Raw genomic sequence first — 17,646 nt, 5'->3', positions numbered from 1 at the left:
GCCATGATCAATGCTGCTTAACTTCTGCAGGTACTCATTAATAGTAACCAGAATATCCTGTTGATCGTCGGATTCTTTAGATCGTAAAACGAGTTCTTATTTTTGCTGCTGACGTTTTCAATTCAATTGTGCAAACAACCCTCCAGTTTCTCGTTTATTATAAAAATAAGAATAGTTTTCCGACAATCATTAGCATCATCAGGCTCAACGTTGTCAAGAAACAATTCAGAGCAATTGCGACGATTTAAAAGTTCTTAGAAATTTAAAATACAGTACTAAAGTACCATACGAAATCACTATAATATATTAATTATAATTTTTAAATAAATTTACTATTAAAAAATCCACTATATACACAAGAATGGTATTACATTGAGAATGATAGTACACAATATACATACCTCCAAATGCGGCTTTGCTATATTTATGACAAACACTCTACAGTTAAAGCAAGCACAATATAGAATTTTCCAGAGTTTTTGAGAAAGCAAAGAAATTACTAGAAAATTTTAGATCCGATGAATATTCAAATCGACGTACTGTATGTCAGTCATAAAAGGAAGGTCCACCATATGTATTATTACTTGGATAAACTATACTCAGTTATATTTACCGAATATATTTTAAAATATCGAATAAATATAGAAACATTGTAATGTTACTTACTCGTATTCATGCACGATGAGTACAAAGTTTTTGCTTTAGCAATAGCTTCACTGTCATTAGCATTGATTGATTTTTCAATTAATTCTGTTAAAAAATAAAGTTACAAATAAATTACTGTAATTATAAAATAAATAATTTAAATAAAGAGTTATATTAAAATATATCTTCTACATTTTTACTCTTTCCCCTTTGAAGACAGTAAGTGGGTCTTTTTAGACCCGTCTTGAGTTCGATAGGGCTCATAATGAGGCCTTATCGAACCCACTTGGGCCGGGTGGTAAGAGACGGGATATGCTATATCCGGGATACCCAGAATCGATCTTAGATCCAGAGCAAAGTATAGCATACTGTATTTTCTGTTTCAAATCTCAAACTTTGTGCGAGCTTTAAAAAAAATTACTTAAAATTAAAAATTAAAAATATTAAGCTTTTAAAGTAACATTTTCTTCTAATTATTCCCTTAATATAATTTCGAATGCCTAAATATTTAAGATTTTAAACATTTAATATTAAAAGAATATTTTACTTTTGCTATTTATTTTTGGTTAATGTTACCTATGGTAGAGAACATGGCGGCATTTCCGCTAATCTCGAACGAGGTTATCAAATTACGAACTCCGTAGAGGGCGCTCTGATATAACCGATCATCAATTATGTAAATTCGTTTGATGAATTTCTTTATACAGTAGAGAACCGAAAATCGGAATCAACTGGGGACTGGGGTTGTTCAGATTAGTGATTTGTTCCGATTACCGATTATGTACGAATAAATATATTAACCTGTCCGATGTTCAAATTTTTCTCCGTTGCGTGTCGCTTCGTGTTGAATTTTTCTCCGTTGCGTGTCGCTTCATGTTGAATTTTCGTCGATTTTAAGCCTAACGAAAATTTTTATAATAATAATCGAGGCTATTGTATCGTTAAAAATTATTTCTTTATTTTGTACAAACAAAATAAATATATTGAAGAATATAAAAACATAAAAATTATACTTTAGAAGTAAATCTAGTATCAAAAACGTTCGATTCAGCACGACACAGTCCGACTGAAAATCGTTCCGGTTACCGGCGATTCCGATTACCGGGGTTCTGATTAACGAGTCTCTACTGTAATTATTTAATTTTTTATTTTAGAAGCGATCAATATGTTTACGTATAACTTAACCACATTATTATTTGGCTCATATCAATAGATTTTTAATAATTATTAATTGAAACGGATTCGAGATCGAACTTTATATGAAAAAATAAAATAAAAATTGTTTAAAATATTTCGAATAAATATGATTTAAATTGCATCACCACAATTTCTGAATAAACTAATTTTCATAAAAAGGTATCCAACGTTACTTATTAAGTACTATAATAAAATCAATTTACAGGTAAATTAATTAAAGTTATAATAAAACGCTTTCACGATATATACAAGATTTAGTTAAAAAATATATTTTAAATCAAATCTGAATTTATAAAACTACATTCGTACATAGGGATCACTCGCATTTGCAACACAATTCCTTTTTATTTTTATTTACAATTCTCTTTCTCCATTATAACATATTCTGAAAAAAGCGAGAATAGAAATTTGAATATCATAATTTGCCTAATTTTTTTTATGAAATGCATTCAAATAAAGTGTAGAAAGAATATATTTGAATAAAGACCGGTCATTTAATATTAAAATAATCAGTTATCTATTCGAATATTTTCCCTTAACTTTATTTGAATGCATTTCGTAAAATATACAAAATATAAAGTTCAGTTTTCTATTAATGTTCCTCTCTTACTATAAGGCTCTGCATACTTATTTAAAATTCGGAGAATCTAAAATTTGTTAAAAATTATTACAATTTTAGATTTCTATTTTCGTAAAATATTTTAAAATCACATCCAAGTTTAACTACTGATAAACTTCGAAATTTATTAATGATACAATTAAGCTATATACAGTATATTAAAACGGTTCGTAATAAATGATAAAATTCCAATGATGGATGATGTTAATTTGAAAATTCAATATTAGCATTATTATAATTATAATTGATGCAATTGTCTAACATGAATATATATCACATTTTATTTTACATGTCAGGTGTTTGCTATCAATAATAAGTGCTTTACGTTCTGTCATTTTAAGTTTTTTTTTTTTTTTTAATTTGCGATTAAAATTTCGTCTTTCTGAATAAATTTTTATGAAATATGAAACGAATAATATCTGCGAAACTTTGTCAATGCTTCTAATCAAAATTTGTTATCGTGTTTAAACATCGATAACAACATGAGCTGTAATTCACAAGAACATTTATAAACGAATGAGTTTAAAATTGCAAAAATATTTTTAAATTGTTTTGCTTCGATTACCTTGAATCTACAAAATTCAAAATAAATTTCTATTGATTAACGTAAAAGAGAGAAAGAGAGAGAGAGAAATCAAATTATACGTAAAAGAATTAATGCATTTAATGTTGTAATATGCATTTAAGACGATCGTGGCCATTCTAAAATTTTATAATAAATAACTGGCAGAGTAGCTTTATGCAAAAAATTCTTGTTCCATCGTACTTCGTATCAGTATCGACCGTAAACGGAGTCTCGCATAGAGCATCAACATTGATTATTGCAAACACCATGACACCATTGACCGTTCAAAGAACATAAATATTTTACTTTATGATGTTTTAGATGTTGTCGAAGAGAAGTTAAGAAGCGATTCGATGTTTTCGGTTCTCTAATCTGGAAAATCTTTAAAAATAATTTACTGGAAGAAATTCTTATGAAGAAAAACTTTTTCTGTCTTAACGTTAATTCACATTGTCAAATGTGAAAGTTATACGCGTGCATGATTTCAAAGAGCAAGGTAATATCCTCTTGCGAGGAAAAAATATTAAAAGATTAAAAAACTATTTTTTTAATGCAGAAATTGCAATAAACTAAACTTCTCGGTAACTTCCATTAGATTAAAACATGTTAATCGAGGCAGATAATGATGAAGATAGTGATGTAACACCATCTTTATATCGTAACACATTCGAAAACATCTATAAAATCTTAATTAGTGATGTCCAATGTTTCTAAGAAAATTATTATTATTATTATATTTTACAAGATTATTACTATCGCGAATTTTCTTTCGCGTACTGATTATTATTTTTAAACATTTTTAATGAAGCATGAAATACAGTATACACTCTTGCTAATCTGACATCCCTCTGTGTAAGAATTAACACGAATTACCGGATTAACAAGAATGTAGTGCATATTCAAAATATTTTAAAATAATATTATTTAAAAAATGTTAAATTCATTTTTTTCCAATTATTTCAACCAGATTACGCAGAATATTTGCGAAACGTCTAAAACAAATTACCGCAAATTTTTCTTTCAAATTTTTGGATATAGATTATTTTCTTCGCTAAAATATACGAGTTTAGCTTAGAGATCGAATATACCATATATATATATATATATATATATATATATATATATTATATAACACTTGATTTAAAATATTTAATACTCGTTTTTACGTCATGGGAATGAAAAGGAACAGCTGCACTGGAAACTAATGACTCGTCACGAAATTTTTGTTACGAATAGGCTACATTAGAAACAAATGAGTAAAGTCCATGGATGAATGAGCGAAAGAGCGGGGTCCGCCTATGGGAGGGGCGTTTGTATTTTTTTTCCCTTGGCCTACGGTGGCCAGGAAAAAAATATTAACGGCGGAACCGAAAATCAATAAATTGTCACGAAATTTTTAAACAAGTAGGCGAAAACTGTGGGGTAGCGAGCAAGGCGTATCATGTAACTATGGAATCTGAACATTTTCTGTGAGACGTTAAAAAAATCGTGATGTTCGACCTATCCGGGAAAAAAAAATGGTTTTTGTTCAGAAATCTGAAGGTTGTTCTATGTTTCGATTTTGACGAAGAAAATCCGAAAGGAACGTGTTTATGAGGTTTGAAAAAAGGTGTTTTTCCTATTAGTTTGAGTGTAGCAGTGCATTTTGAAATGGATCTGAACTTGGGAACGTTATCGAATCCTCACTGAGAGTGAGGATCGAATTTTACTAATGCTTTCGCATAAAAAATTTAGCAATAAGTTGGGTAAAAACTTCTCGGCAAAAAAGTTAAAATTATGTGGCACCATCTGTTATGGGATTTTATTTTAAAAACTTTTTATATTATTAATTATTATAAAATGGCAAAATGCTTAATTTTAAAAGTGAGATGAGTTTTATTTAAAAATTTGTAAATGTTAATAACGAGTAAAAGCGTCATTAAGTCCGATCCTACTGGAGATACACACGACCCCCTCTATCTCCCTACCCCTCGACCTTTCACCACTAAAATTTAATCGCATCGATGCCTCTAATACACAAACCTCCTTGCAAACTTTCAGAAATTTTAGACAAGTCACAGGAAGTTATTAAGCTTTAAAGTGGGTAACAAAATCGTGCTTCCCCATACACTAACATCTATACATACAAAAAAAAAAAAAAAAAAAAAACTTCTCAACTCTGCATTTCTCCACGTTCCAAGTCCCGCGTCCAAAAATATAAAAATCTAGGGGGCCATTTTTTTGATCAATCATCCTACTTTTCCTCTGTTATGTATTACAAGCAAAATAAAGGAAACAAACGAAATCGTAGTTCGGATGATAAGTTAAAAGTCCTTCGACCAGCCAAAACATACACAGTACGTTCGAATAGAGGGAAAAAACTATAAATATTATAAGAAGAACGGGGACTATCAACATCAGAGTGGTAAAAACTTCTGTCTCTAACATTAATATATATAGAATATACATAGATAGCTCTACGTGCATGACTAAACAATGGCCTATCAAGACTGGTATCGAAATTTAAAGAGAAAGTAAAATTTAAAATGTTTAGAAAATGGTAATAAAGAAAATTTTTTTAGTATTAAAATTATTATTATTGAAGTTTTTATTAATAATAATCTATATTGGGAACAAGAGAGCGAAGCGGGCAAGAGGCTTTCCCCTCCAGTTCATATATACAAAACTTTTTCACTTTCGTTTCACTACTGTACACTTAAATTTTATAAAAAAAATTCTCAATTTACATTTCAATCTGTTTGTATCAAAATTATTATATTAAATATTTAATTACGCTATTAAAATAATAATAATATGATGATTTCTATTAAAATCAGTAATTTAGTAATTTACATTCGTGTAGCTATTTCGATACACGAATATAAATTAGATATTATAGAAATGTTCGTACCGCGAGGCTAGAACTCATACAAACATTCCGCCAGAAGAAAAATATATAAATGTAGATAAAATCAAAATAAACAAAGTTCTGTAATTGGTGATTCACCCATTTGTTTAATTTTAATTTGCAATTTAAACATGTTTAAATCGCACTAATGGAATATTTTTATACTTAAATGAATCAAAATTTTGAATAATCCTCTATTCTCACAATTAAAATCTATATATATTGTTTGGGTAAATATATTTATTTGATAGGAATCATTATATTTTTAGAATTTAATCTGAAATGCCGTATTTTCCCGATTCTAAGAGTTTGAAATCGCGCTGAGTTTGTTCTTTTTTCTGTAAAAGGGAAACATTTTTAAATATTAAGTTGTGGAGAAACAAACAAAAACAATATAAATGACGTGAAATAATGTTTGGCAGCTCCATTTCCATGTCATATTTAAAATACCTTCAAGGTGAGATGATGCCACATTAAAATAAATATTGTATTCATACAGAAAAACTACTGTAACTGTTTTAATGCGACATTAGAATGTCGTTTTGAAGACATTTTTAATTAATATAAAAAAGAAATGTTAGAATTAAGCACCCATTACCAGCTAAGCTCATTTGAACTGATGTGACAGTTCAGTAACACTGCCGAAAGTGCCTTCAAATGTAAGATGCCATCGATTGTAAGATTTCTTTTCTTCTAACAACTAAAAATTATGCATATTAGAATCAAAAATGAAAATATCGTATTTAAAAATTGAATAAATAAATAAATTTCAGGCCTTTTAATACAACTCCCGATCTAATATATAACTATTAAAGACCATCAAACGAAGAAAATGAACTTGGTAAAAGACTATTGAATTTATTTATTTTTTTTAAAATCTGTATTAGTTTATAAATACATTTTATATAAAAGTTGTTATTTTTTTTATTAGGCTATAAAGATTTTTTCAAACAGCTTAAAATTCTATACATTTCGATAAAGCTATTTGCCATTTTTCGTAGTAAACTGCGTATTTACCACTGCCTATTGCATATAGGCCTGTATCATGAAATCAGCATCATAAATTACTATATGTAAAATTTTCTACAACCCATTTCTATAATTACACTAAATAATAAATAAATGAACGTTTATAGGCAAGAATAATTGATACATCAATTATTTGAACGAATGCTCGAGATCGAAAATAATAAATAATAAATTTTGATCTATCCAAAAATAAAATAATTTCAAATGTCAAAAATATTTTAAATTACTTAAAAGTAAAAAAATAGGGCTCGAAAGTGATACCGGGAACGTAACCCGATGCGTCAGGTTGCGTTGCGACAAACCCAAGAGACAAACTTTACAATAATTTCCGTTTGTGATATTGGATCAATATGTTTTGTCATACGTGGCGAATTTTTTAAGCTAAAATTGTTTTTATTTGTTTATCTTTTTAGATAGATAGAGAGTGACTTATACACGAACATCGTTTTAAATCTAATCAAATCGTGTTTGGAAAGAATCCATCATCCCTAAAGTTTTATTTGTTATCGGTTCATCCGAAAATCGAAATAATGTTAGCGATAGGCGATTTATAAAAAAGTATAACAATAACATTTGCTTTAAAATTGCGATATTCAAAATCTTTGGTCCAAATATTTCTTTCTATATTTCTGCTTCGTTGACTGGAAACTATGAAATTTTTTATAGGTTAACCTCAGAGTTCTTAAGACGAGTGTTTGGTCATTGTTATAATACGTTTTTTATAGAAATAAAAAACGCAATTTCAAACCAAATTGTGTATTTACATTTATAACAATAACTCAAGATTACAAATAAGATTTTTTTTTTTTAAATTTTTGTCATTCATAAATTATCAATTATGATCTAAATTTTCTCGTGTTATACTTTTTATAAAAGTAAGCTTGATTACTTGGCTATTAATTTTACAGTTTAACTTGCAGACAATTAATTTTAACATCTTCAATGTACTGTACATTATAAGATTAATTTTCTATTAATATTATTAACAATAAACTAAACATATATCTTAGTTTAGTTTCTATAAAACGTAGTTTCTTGTCAGAATATTAAAATATTTAATTTTATTTAATATGAAACAAACGACAAAGTGAAAGCACGAATATAAACAATTTTTAAACGCATTAGTTTCGAGTAAATTCAAATAATACGAATATTATTGTTAAGTGTTTGTAAATAATACATACAAAAGTATCGTTCGAAAATTCCTTCTCGTCCTTTCGAAATTGTTATAAAATATTTTATATAATACAGCTATTATATACCAAAAATTACTATTTAACGCGCATCTCAGCCATAAAATTCTTGATGAAATAGTGGGCTTTAATAAAATTAAAACATTAAAGGAGGAAAATTCTTGCTTTACCCATTATTGGGCTGCAATTTGAAAAAAAAAATTGTACACCAATAAATTCCCAGTCGTCCTTCTGTCTTTCCTTAATATGGAGAACGGAATTAGATATATTAAAGCCGAGACCAGATATGGTAAGTTTAGGGGCAGGAGACCCCGATTAACTATATACGAACTTATAATTCAAACCGAAAGTCACGTTATTTCAATTCAAACGTTTCCCCCTGAAAGGAGTTAATAGATGGTTAGCATGACTCCGTTGATAGTAGGAACAGTATGATGTACAGGATTAAAACATCGAAATTATACATAAGAAACGAAATTCAAGAGATATTTTTTAAGTGTTAAAAATATAGATGAAGATGAGAAGAAGCACTTATCTTAAATTACCGATTATTCCATTGCCAGAGATCCGATATCAAATACGAATAAATTTATTAAATATTTTATTACGTTGAGATTATATATTAGTTCCGATTTCAAGATAAATTGTATAAAAAGACAATTTTAATCATTTATATATGCAGAGAATTTTAAAGTATTACATCGCTTCATTCGTTTAGAAAATTTAAAAAATATATTTAATTAAAACAAAATTTGTTAATTAATCCTGTAATTACAAATAACATTTTCGTTTAAACCAGACAAGATTTTAATTATTATCTCTGGTTAAAATTCTGGACGAAACGCTTTAACAAAATGGATTTAGGCGTTTTATTTCAGTCATTAGAAAGCATGATTAATAGTTCCTTCGAGGCAAAAAAGTCAAAACTTCCTGAAATCCTGTTGAAAAGCATAATTTAAAAAAAAAAGAGAGAACATTTTTCATGTTAAGTCAAAAATTTAAAATAATAATAATAATAATTATTATTATTATTATTATTAGTCCGAACGAAAACACGCCTTTACAACGTTAATTATTCGTAGCATTAAGCTAAATGATGACATAAATTACAGAATTTAAATTAAGATTAATAATGTTTTAACATTATAACAAAATGTTAGATTCATTATCAAAGTTTCGTGAATAAATTGAATGAAGAACGTATTTCTATAATAAAATTAGCTAAATCAATATAATTATAATATTCTGTTAATTTAAGTCGATATTTGCCAAGATTTTTACATATTTTTATAATAAATTTAAAAAAAATGATCTCGCGATGCTACTTTAGAACTTTTATTTTAAAATTACTATGTTTTTTTTTTTTTTAACTCGAATATTCTAGCTTTAAATCTCACTAACATTGATTAACCTAGAAATACATCGTAAATTTAGAGATTTCTAGATTAATTAGAATATTCTAATTTTAATAGCATCGGCTTAGTATTATTATATCAATAGATGCAAAATACATGAACGAGATAAAAAAAATTTAAATTTAAAATGAAAAGTTTTAAATTATTTTTTTTATTTTACGGTAGGTTACACTAAGTGATTTAGTACAATAACATATAAGTAATAGTTTTATTGTATAAAAAATTATATTTTAGACATAAAGATGACATTCATTGAACCGTTGTATAAATTGAAAAATTTTATTTTTTGTAACAATTTTAAACTTTTTGAACATAAGATTACAAAATTTATTTCTTAATGCAGATCAGATTTTTTTTTCATATCTAAAAAGAATTTTATAAGTTTACTTTATGTATTTTTGTATACTTTTGTAGATTCAAATCCCTTTGAATATAATAACAATACAACTAGATCTATTTTACTCAGTGCTTTTAGTGAATCTTTACATTGATAAAAATTTTATCTTAGTTATAAACTAACTTATAGAAAGTTTATGTCGTTAAATTCTTCAAAAAAATAGCATTTCCATTTTTATAATCTTACATGGATGTAGGAATTTGTATGATAAACTTTATTTGTATTTCGAATAATTTTTTTTTTCTTTTGCATATATTTAAGTTATATACACTGAATTTAATTTCACTTAAATATGCAAAATATTTAAGTGAAATTAAAATTATTAATTGTTAACAATTAAACATCTTAAAGCCTTTAATTATTGTTATTGATATTATATAGTAAATAAACAAAATTAATTTAAAAATGTTTGTATACGATGAATGAAAATTAATTTATATTCTAAATTCCTTTGAAATTTGAGGAGATTTTTTAATAGTAGTAGCGTCATTCTTATCATAAAATTCTTATCTCATTACATAAAAAGAATTTAACGCCCATTTTAACCCTTCAGGTAAGAAAAATTTGATTAAAAATAATAAAATAAACAATATAATCACGAACTAACTAAAAGGAAACTAGTTTAATTTTCCTCCCGATAAAAATAAAGAAAAAAAAAATAATTAAGTTTATCTGATTACAGTAATTATATTCTTCGATACGTTGAAAGAAGGTAAACAATACAAAAGGTAGAAATTTTCATCTTGAAAATTAAGTCTTGTTATCGATAAATCTTGTAAATATGATATTGTCAAAGGGAATCTTAACCCAATAATAGAATCATAATGAGGTTGCTACACAATTGGATTGAGTAGAGATAATTTCATTGGGGATTTCGTTATCATCACCTATCGAGTTCTCGTCTCGTAGGAACTCGTGTAACAAAAGTGTTAAGCGTACTTAGTAGTAGTAAACATCTTTCTAAATGCAATAATTAATAAAATAAACACGACTTTATATACTAAATCGTGCATTAATTATAATTGACAATAAAATATTTTAATTTGGGGTTTTTAGCTATATTTCTAATAAAAAAAAAATAATAATTATGATGTATTAATAGTTAAACCCGAATGAAAAATAATAAAAATGATTATTTAATTTTTGTCTTTTACATTAATTTGTTTAAAAGAATTAGCCTACTTGTTTTGATTGATTCGGAATTTCTCTCACTTGTAGCACTCGATATCGATTGAATTTAACACTTTCATCAACCGTCCTCTCCAAATATGGAATTTTCGAAAAGGTAATTAAATTTTCAAACTAATTTATCCACTTAAATTTAATTTAATTGCGTAAGTCTTTTTTTAAAGCATTAAACAATATTTGTGTGTATTATCAATTTATTGATTTAAACAAAAGTGGAGGAAAAACGCATTTTATTATCACTTTTTAATTAAAAATAAATAACATTTTTTCGTAACTTAAAGATGAAAATATTTAAATCTTTCGAGTTATAATCAAAATTTTAACAATAATAAATATGTAAACTTAATATGAATGTTGTTAAATAAATTTAGAAACTGAAGTAAATTCAATAAATAAATATATTTTATTTAAATATTTTGCAAAAATAATGTTTTATATTTATAAAAGTAAAATTACTTAAGCTGATTAGAAGTATTTTTATTATAATTAAATAATTCTCAAGTGTAATAAATTTTACGCAGGAATTCTTGATAACAATTAAAGATTAGAATATTTTACATATATTAACATTTATTATTCTCGATTATTTAAATATGATAATGGTAAATCAAAAATTACTTAAAATACAGTAAGAAGTTTTAATTATAAATACAGTATATAATTTATGCAAATTTAAACTATTTTATGAATAAATAAACTTGCGAATAAGGCGTTAAATCTATTAATAAACGAATAAATAAATGGAAAATGAATTTTTCTGCCTGGAGTAGCAATTTTAGAAAGATAAATCTTCCAAAAGAATATAATTTAACTAATGAGAAACTAAAGGTAAATAGGGTAAAAGTATTTTCTCTTTTCATAAAGGAACTTACTTTTGAGAATGACGTAAATGTCGTCTTGCATGCTCTGTATTGTCGAGCGATGATAATGATCGTCGGGAACCGTGTTGTGCTCAAGATAATTTCCACAAGCAAACTGATAGAAATCTGTACAAGGATCCGCCGTATAATCCATCTTTTCTAAGATGGAAGCCGCTAAAATATATTCCGTTTCAATAATGTTAATTTTAATTATTTCAAAATATTTTATTTATTTATTTTTCAACAATTATACCTGTTAATACACAATCTTTCGACTTGCAAATATTTGAAACATTTTCTCTTGTTCTTGAATTTCCTGTGGGATTATAAGGAAGTTAAACATTTACGTTCAGATACAAATTGCGTATTAAAGTTAACGTTTTACCGTTTTACAGGTTTATTATTATTATGTTAATAAAATTTTAAAGGAGAAGGGCGTGTAGCCTATTAAATATTAAAATGAGCTATATTGTAGCTTTACAATTTGTTTAAATGAATTATTATACAACAGATATATATTATTCAGAGTTCAGTATGAGTTATTTCTTTTACATCAATTACAGCTGTAATTTACTTAATGAAATATTCTGTATAATGCTATTTCTCTGTTTTTTTTTTTTTACTTGAAAAACTTTAAATGTATTGAAAATTAGTGACAGTAATTTACTGCATTCTCTGGTGGAACAAAAAAGAAAATAGCAATTTACTGGTTGAGAAATAAATGTATAATTTTCAGTCGCGTTTGGCTCAAAAATTAAATTCCTATTTGAAATATTAACATAATTGTTTCAAAAATTTCGATCTTAATTCCTTTTTTTAAAAAAATATTTAAAAATCAAACTCATTAATTTAAGAGTGAACTTCATTAATTCTTAATAGAAGATGCGAATGGAACACTTCGATTAAAACGAATTATTCAAAAAATTCGTTGATCTCTCGTGTATCGAAGAACAAAAAAGAAAAAATTTATTTTTCCCCCTTCTAATAAGAAAAAAACACGCAAAAAGATAACGTCATAAAATAAAAAAATTTCAAATAAAGATTCGACTTTACATAATTAATGGACGAATTCAAAATAATAGAAGTCTTTTGCTCCGTATCATTAATCACATTCTAGACAAATAGGTAAAAATACATTAAACGCGTATGTTTACTCATCAAAGTCAAAAATTTCAAATATATGAATTTTTAAATCTAGAAAAAAAAATCAAATTTCAAACCAATAATTCGTTGGAGTTGAATGATGTTATTGATCTTTTTTCCCCCTTCAGATATTACAAATTGGTGCTTATTTCTTATTTTTCCTCGGGCTATGTACAATTTCATCTTACATACTTTATCTATTTAAGTTTATCTCGTTTGGATAAGAAATTTTCTTATTCTAATATTAAAATATTTATCTTGACAAAGAAAAATACTCGACTAAAATATGTACCTTTTTTACATCTATTTTCTCTACGAAAATAAATTTTGTTAATTTAATTTACGTCTGCTAATTTTTTCGTACCGAAGTTTCATTTTTTTTTAAAAACTTTTTAATATACAAATTAAATAATAAACATAAATTTTATAATATATTAAAGAATAATTACAATAAAATTATTCTTATTATGTTAATAAATTAATTACAGTTATTTATAATGTTTTTAATTAAAAAAACTGATATATTTTAATTCTGTAAACAGAATAAAATAGAACTTTTGAGAGTTTTTATACTTTTTTTTCGCTTTATATTTAATAAATAAACTTAAAATTTCAATTAAAAACGTGTAGTTTTTTTTAAAATTCAATTTATCAAATTTAAATTCGTAAAAAGTCTAAATGATTTGTTTGAAAATTAATTAAATTTCTTTAGCATTAAAACAAACTGTTTACTTTTTTTATATCAATAACTAAATTTGAATTTTTAAAATATATTCAGAACATCTGCTTTTAAGTTGAAACGAATAAGAAAAATGGCGAACATCCAACTTCGTTCACCTATTATTTTAATTTTTAATTCTTTGGTAAAACAACTGAAACAGGACACTTTTTTAATTGTTAACGTATCGATAATTTTAAACATCTTTAATTAATTACAAGCAACCTGATACTGAAAAGGCGGTTTAATGTGATGAAAAATTATAAAAATTTTAGAAAGAAATCATTTTTTTTTATTATTACGGCGAATGTATATTTATTCGTTTGAAATTAAATATCTTTGCTATTTCTTTTTCTTTTTATTTAAAAAAATCTTTTCTGGTATATTAGATTAAGTTACTTTTATAAAAATAAGAGAAAAACTTTTAAAAATTGATCGAGTTTAATTAATGATGCCAAACTTATCTTTGAATTCTTTAAGAACTAGCATAGTTAAAAATAGATACATAACACAAAGATCTTGATGAGACGGAATATATTATAAATAATGCATTTGTAAACATTATTATACTTTATTTTCTTTTAATTTCATTTTTATGTAGTTTTTATTTCCTTTCCATAGATTTAGAGTTTCTTCGTTAAAGAATTTTGAAAGAGTTAAGGATAAAAATTTCATAGAAAATGCCTAAAAGATTCGGAAAAGTTTTGATAATTCGTGTAAATGGCTAAAAAAATTTACTATTTAGACAGATTACGAATCAATCTTTCATGTTTCACTTCACTTAACTCGGTTTTAAAACGTTGAAAGATTGTATAAGTGAGTTTTTACTAGAAAACTCGACCTATATAACAGACCACTTCTAGCTTCAAGCTCTTTCGTTATGGAATTCGTAATTTTATGTTTCTACAACGTATTTTCTTTAGATTAACAACTTTTTATGTTTCAAAAATAAATTCGCTAAAGGAATACTTACGTTCGTTTAATAAATTGATTAAAACGAGTGCTGTGCATATTATGAAAAGAAGTAAAGAAACGACAACCAAACTTCTTTCAAATCTTGTTCTTCTGATCCACCAATGACAGTTCCTAAAGAAAATTATTATAATAAAATTAGCGTATTACTTATAATACTAGGTAATATAATTTTAAAAATAATATGTTATTTACTCTCTGAGGATCACTTATTTATTTATTTATTATTACATTAATGATGGCATTTAAAAATGTCATTAAATTTAGCCAATTAAGTCAATTTTAGATCGAATTTCTGTAATCCTATATAACTAGTTTGTATATAATAAATTAAAGTATAAAAATATTTTTTAACTCTAGAGATTATATTATTTTTTTCATTTATAAAGCTTATCTTACGTTGTGTTTTCAATTTACTGAAAAAGAAAATTGCCAAAGGTGTTAATTTCCAGTTAATTTGCTTATACTCACACGCTTAAGAAGTTAATAAACGTTGGAGATTAGTTATAATTTATCAGACATTAAAAAAATATTAATCAAACTGCATTAATAATCGATTAAATAACCTTGAAAGGAAAAGACGAGTGAGAAGTTTTCGAGAATATGCAATTTCCTATAACTTTATGTCTGGCGACTGACGCCGAACACGACGTTTCAAAATGTCCATATTTCTTTAGCGACCTTGCCCTGATTACACACATCCTGACACGAAAAAATAAAAAGCGAGATTAAACGCTCTCATACAGAATTTACGAACTTAAAGAGGAATTCGGTAAATGGAAGAGTTCTGCTTTGAATCGTATATTCTAAAATTATGTTTATGGATAGGATAAGCAATTAGTAAAAGCAATTACTTCACTAATTTCATCTCTTACATTGTTATTGAATTGCCATAGTACAAGAGAAGATAATTCATTGTTTACCATAAAATTATGGGTTTTTTTACAAATTTCGATTAAATTTCTTTGCTTCTTCAATATAAAAATATAATTTTTAGCATGATTTTTTACATTATTTAGGTGCAATTCTCTTTTCTTTACTTTTTGCTAATTTGTAAGAATTAAAAACTGGTGCAAAGTAAGTAAATTATGTTTATTTAACACATGATTTTTATATTTTTAATTTTTAAAAATAATTGAAAATATGATTCAATAGTTTTTAAGAGTGAAATTTATAAAAATTACCTACTTTGTAAACCATAAAAGAAATATAAATTATTGATATTCGTTTCTTTTATATAATTAAATGGAAACTGCAAACGTCGTCTAGAGTTGTCAATTATTATAATCGGGAATAATTTATATATTAACTTGATGGGTAATTAAAGCGTTTCAGACACATGGGAGAAATATACCATTACATAAAAAGCATAAAACTTAGTATTTAAAATAAGCAATTCCAATTTTAAAATACTTCACATAAAAAATGGAATAAACATTTTGGCATTTAGTGCACTGTAATAATCGATATCATTGTCAGTTAGCCAAATTTTTAAATGCAAATTATATTAATATAAACCATAGAGCTTTGCTTATTTTTTCTTCCGATTGTATAATATTTCGATTTATTTCGATATTTTAAACACGTGGCCATTCTCGCACTCACCGTATCTGCCGCTGTGTACAGGAAATTGAAAAATCATACTCTAGTCAAGTTATATTTGCTGATAATCCATTTATATATTCTCTGAATAAACATCGTGAGGTGCATAAAACAGATAAGACACGCTCCCCGATAATATCGTTATTACAAGTAAAGTAAATACGTTTCTTATCATTTCCGTCGCTGGAAGGAATGCGTGGCAAATGCCAACGACAGTAATAAATAAATAAAAAAATACAGAGATTACGGAACATTTTTGGGGCATCAAAATGATAAATTAGCATTTTACCTGTAACGTGTAGAGAGCTGTTCCGTAGCTAGTTTTGCCTCTTCGGGTTTGATGGCGGTAACGCTGTTGGCTTCTGGCCGACTGCTGCCACGAATCATGATTCGGGAATTGTTGTAACGTGGGCGTCACATTTAAATTCGCATCTTACACCGCGTCCTTCCTTCGTTCGGATGAAGAGGCGAGTGTTGAGCGCGTGCTCCGATCACACGTTTCACCTCCTACATCCGTTGCTATAGCAACGTCAGCTTCAGCATCTCATCCTGCACGATCGCAATAACGCCAGCAGCAGCTCTTTCCTTATTCCGAAGTATAACGCTTTATCATTTTGCATTCGCATTCCGCAGATAAAAAACTCATAATTGCAACTTCCGCCGTTTTTATGTAATGCAAGCTCTTTCGATGTTTCGGTAATTAAAGCAAACAATCTTCTAAGTTTCGTCACGCGCAGATATTTTTATTTTTTATATACACAACTTTTTCTAGCGGATTATTTGCTGGAAAATCTTCCATTCGGAATTTTAGGAAAAAAAGTAATAATAATAAAACGAAAGTTGAAGCATTTAATATTTCGCAAAATGTTTATTCAGCTCCGGTATGAAGCGGGTGAAGAGTCAAAATTGCTATCCTAGGGGACAATCAGAGCATTTATTGGATTCTTTCACCGACATTTGCTTCGAAATAAAATCGATTGAAAGACGAAATATTATCACGTGAAACCCAATTCTGCTTTTTACCTTTGTCTATTTTTCCTTTTTTTTCGGCTGACAACATTGAGAAATTATTCCTCCATTATCTCGAGAAGCAACTAAATATCAATTGTTTTTTTAAAGGCACACTTCACTAAAATGTACATTCCTAGTAAGAACATGCTTATAAAACGAAAACCAAAAGTATTTTAAAAAAAAAATTAATATACGAAATGCTAAA

At 26.5% G+C, this 17,646-nt stretch overlaps 1 protein-coding gene and 1 long non-coding RNA gene across 3 annotated transcripts in view; one reads left to right on the top strand and one right to left on the bottom strand.

The window, feature by feature from the left end:
* LOC136982164 (neprilysin-1-like) overlaps positions 1 to 16,887 on the bottom strand; it is a 47,722-nt gene extending 30,835 nt beyond the window's left edge. For both annotated transcript variants that reach the window (XM_067278596.1, XM_067278604.1), the window contains exons 1-5: positions 16,720 to 16,887; positions 14,830 to 14,942; positions 12,249 to 12,311; positions 12,008 to 12,169; positions 667 to 750 (exon numbers count right to left, since the gene is read on the bottom strand). In XM_067278596.1, the coding sequence (XP_067134697.1) occupies positions 667 to 750; positions 12,008 to 12,169; positions 12,249 to 12,311; positions 14,830 to 14,942; positions 16,720 to 16,817 (520 nt within the window). In that variant the 5' untranslated portion in view covers positions 16,818 to 16,887. The remainder of the gene's footprint in view (positions 1 to 666; positions 751 to 12,007; positions 12,170 to 12,248; positions 12,312 to 14,829; positions 14,943 to 16,719) is intronic.
* Positions 10,431 to 11,260, top strand: LOC136982177 (uncharacterized). Its single transcript, XR_010881858.1, has 3 exons — positions 10,431 to 10,500; positions 10,630 to 10,675; positions 11,166 to 11,260. It is a non-coding gene; the product is annotated as an uncharacterized lncRNA (long non-coding RNA).
* Positions 16,888 to 17,646: the final 759 nt, after the last annotated feature.

The sequence above is a fragment of the Centruroides vittatus genome, unplaced genomic scaffold, assembly GCF_030686945.1.
Source record: "Centruroides vittatus isolate TY-2023 unplaced genomic scaffold, ASM3068694v2 contig_1168, whole genome shotgun sequence".
Classification (NCBI taxonomy): Eukaryota; Metazoa; Arthropoda; class Arachnida; order Scorpiones; family Buthidae; genus Centruroides; species Centruroides vittatus.
This window is presented reverse-complemented; position numbering and strand designations above follow the sequence as displayed.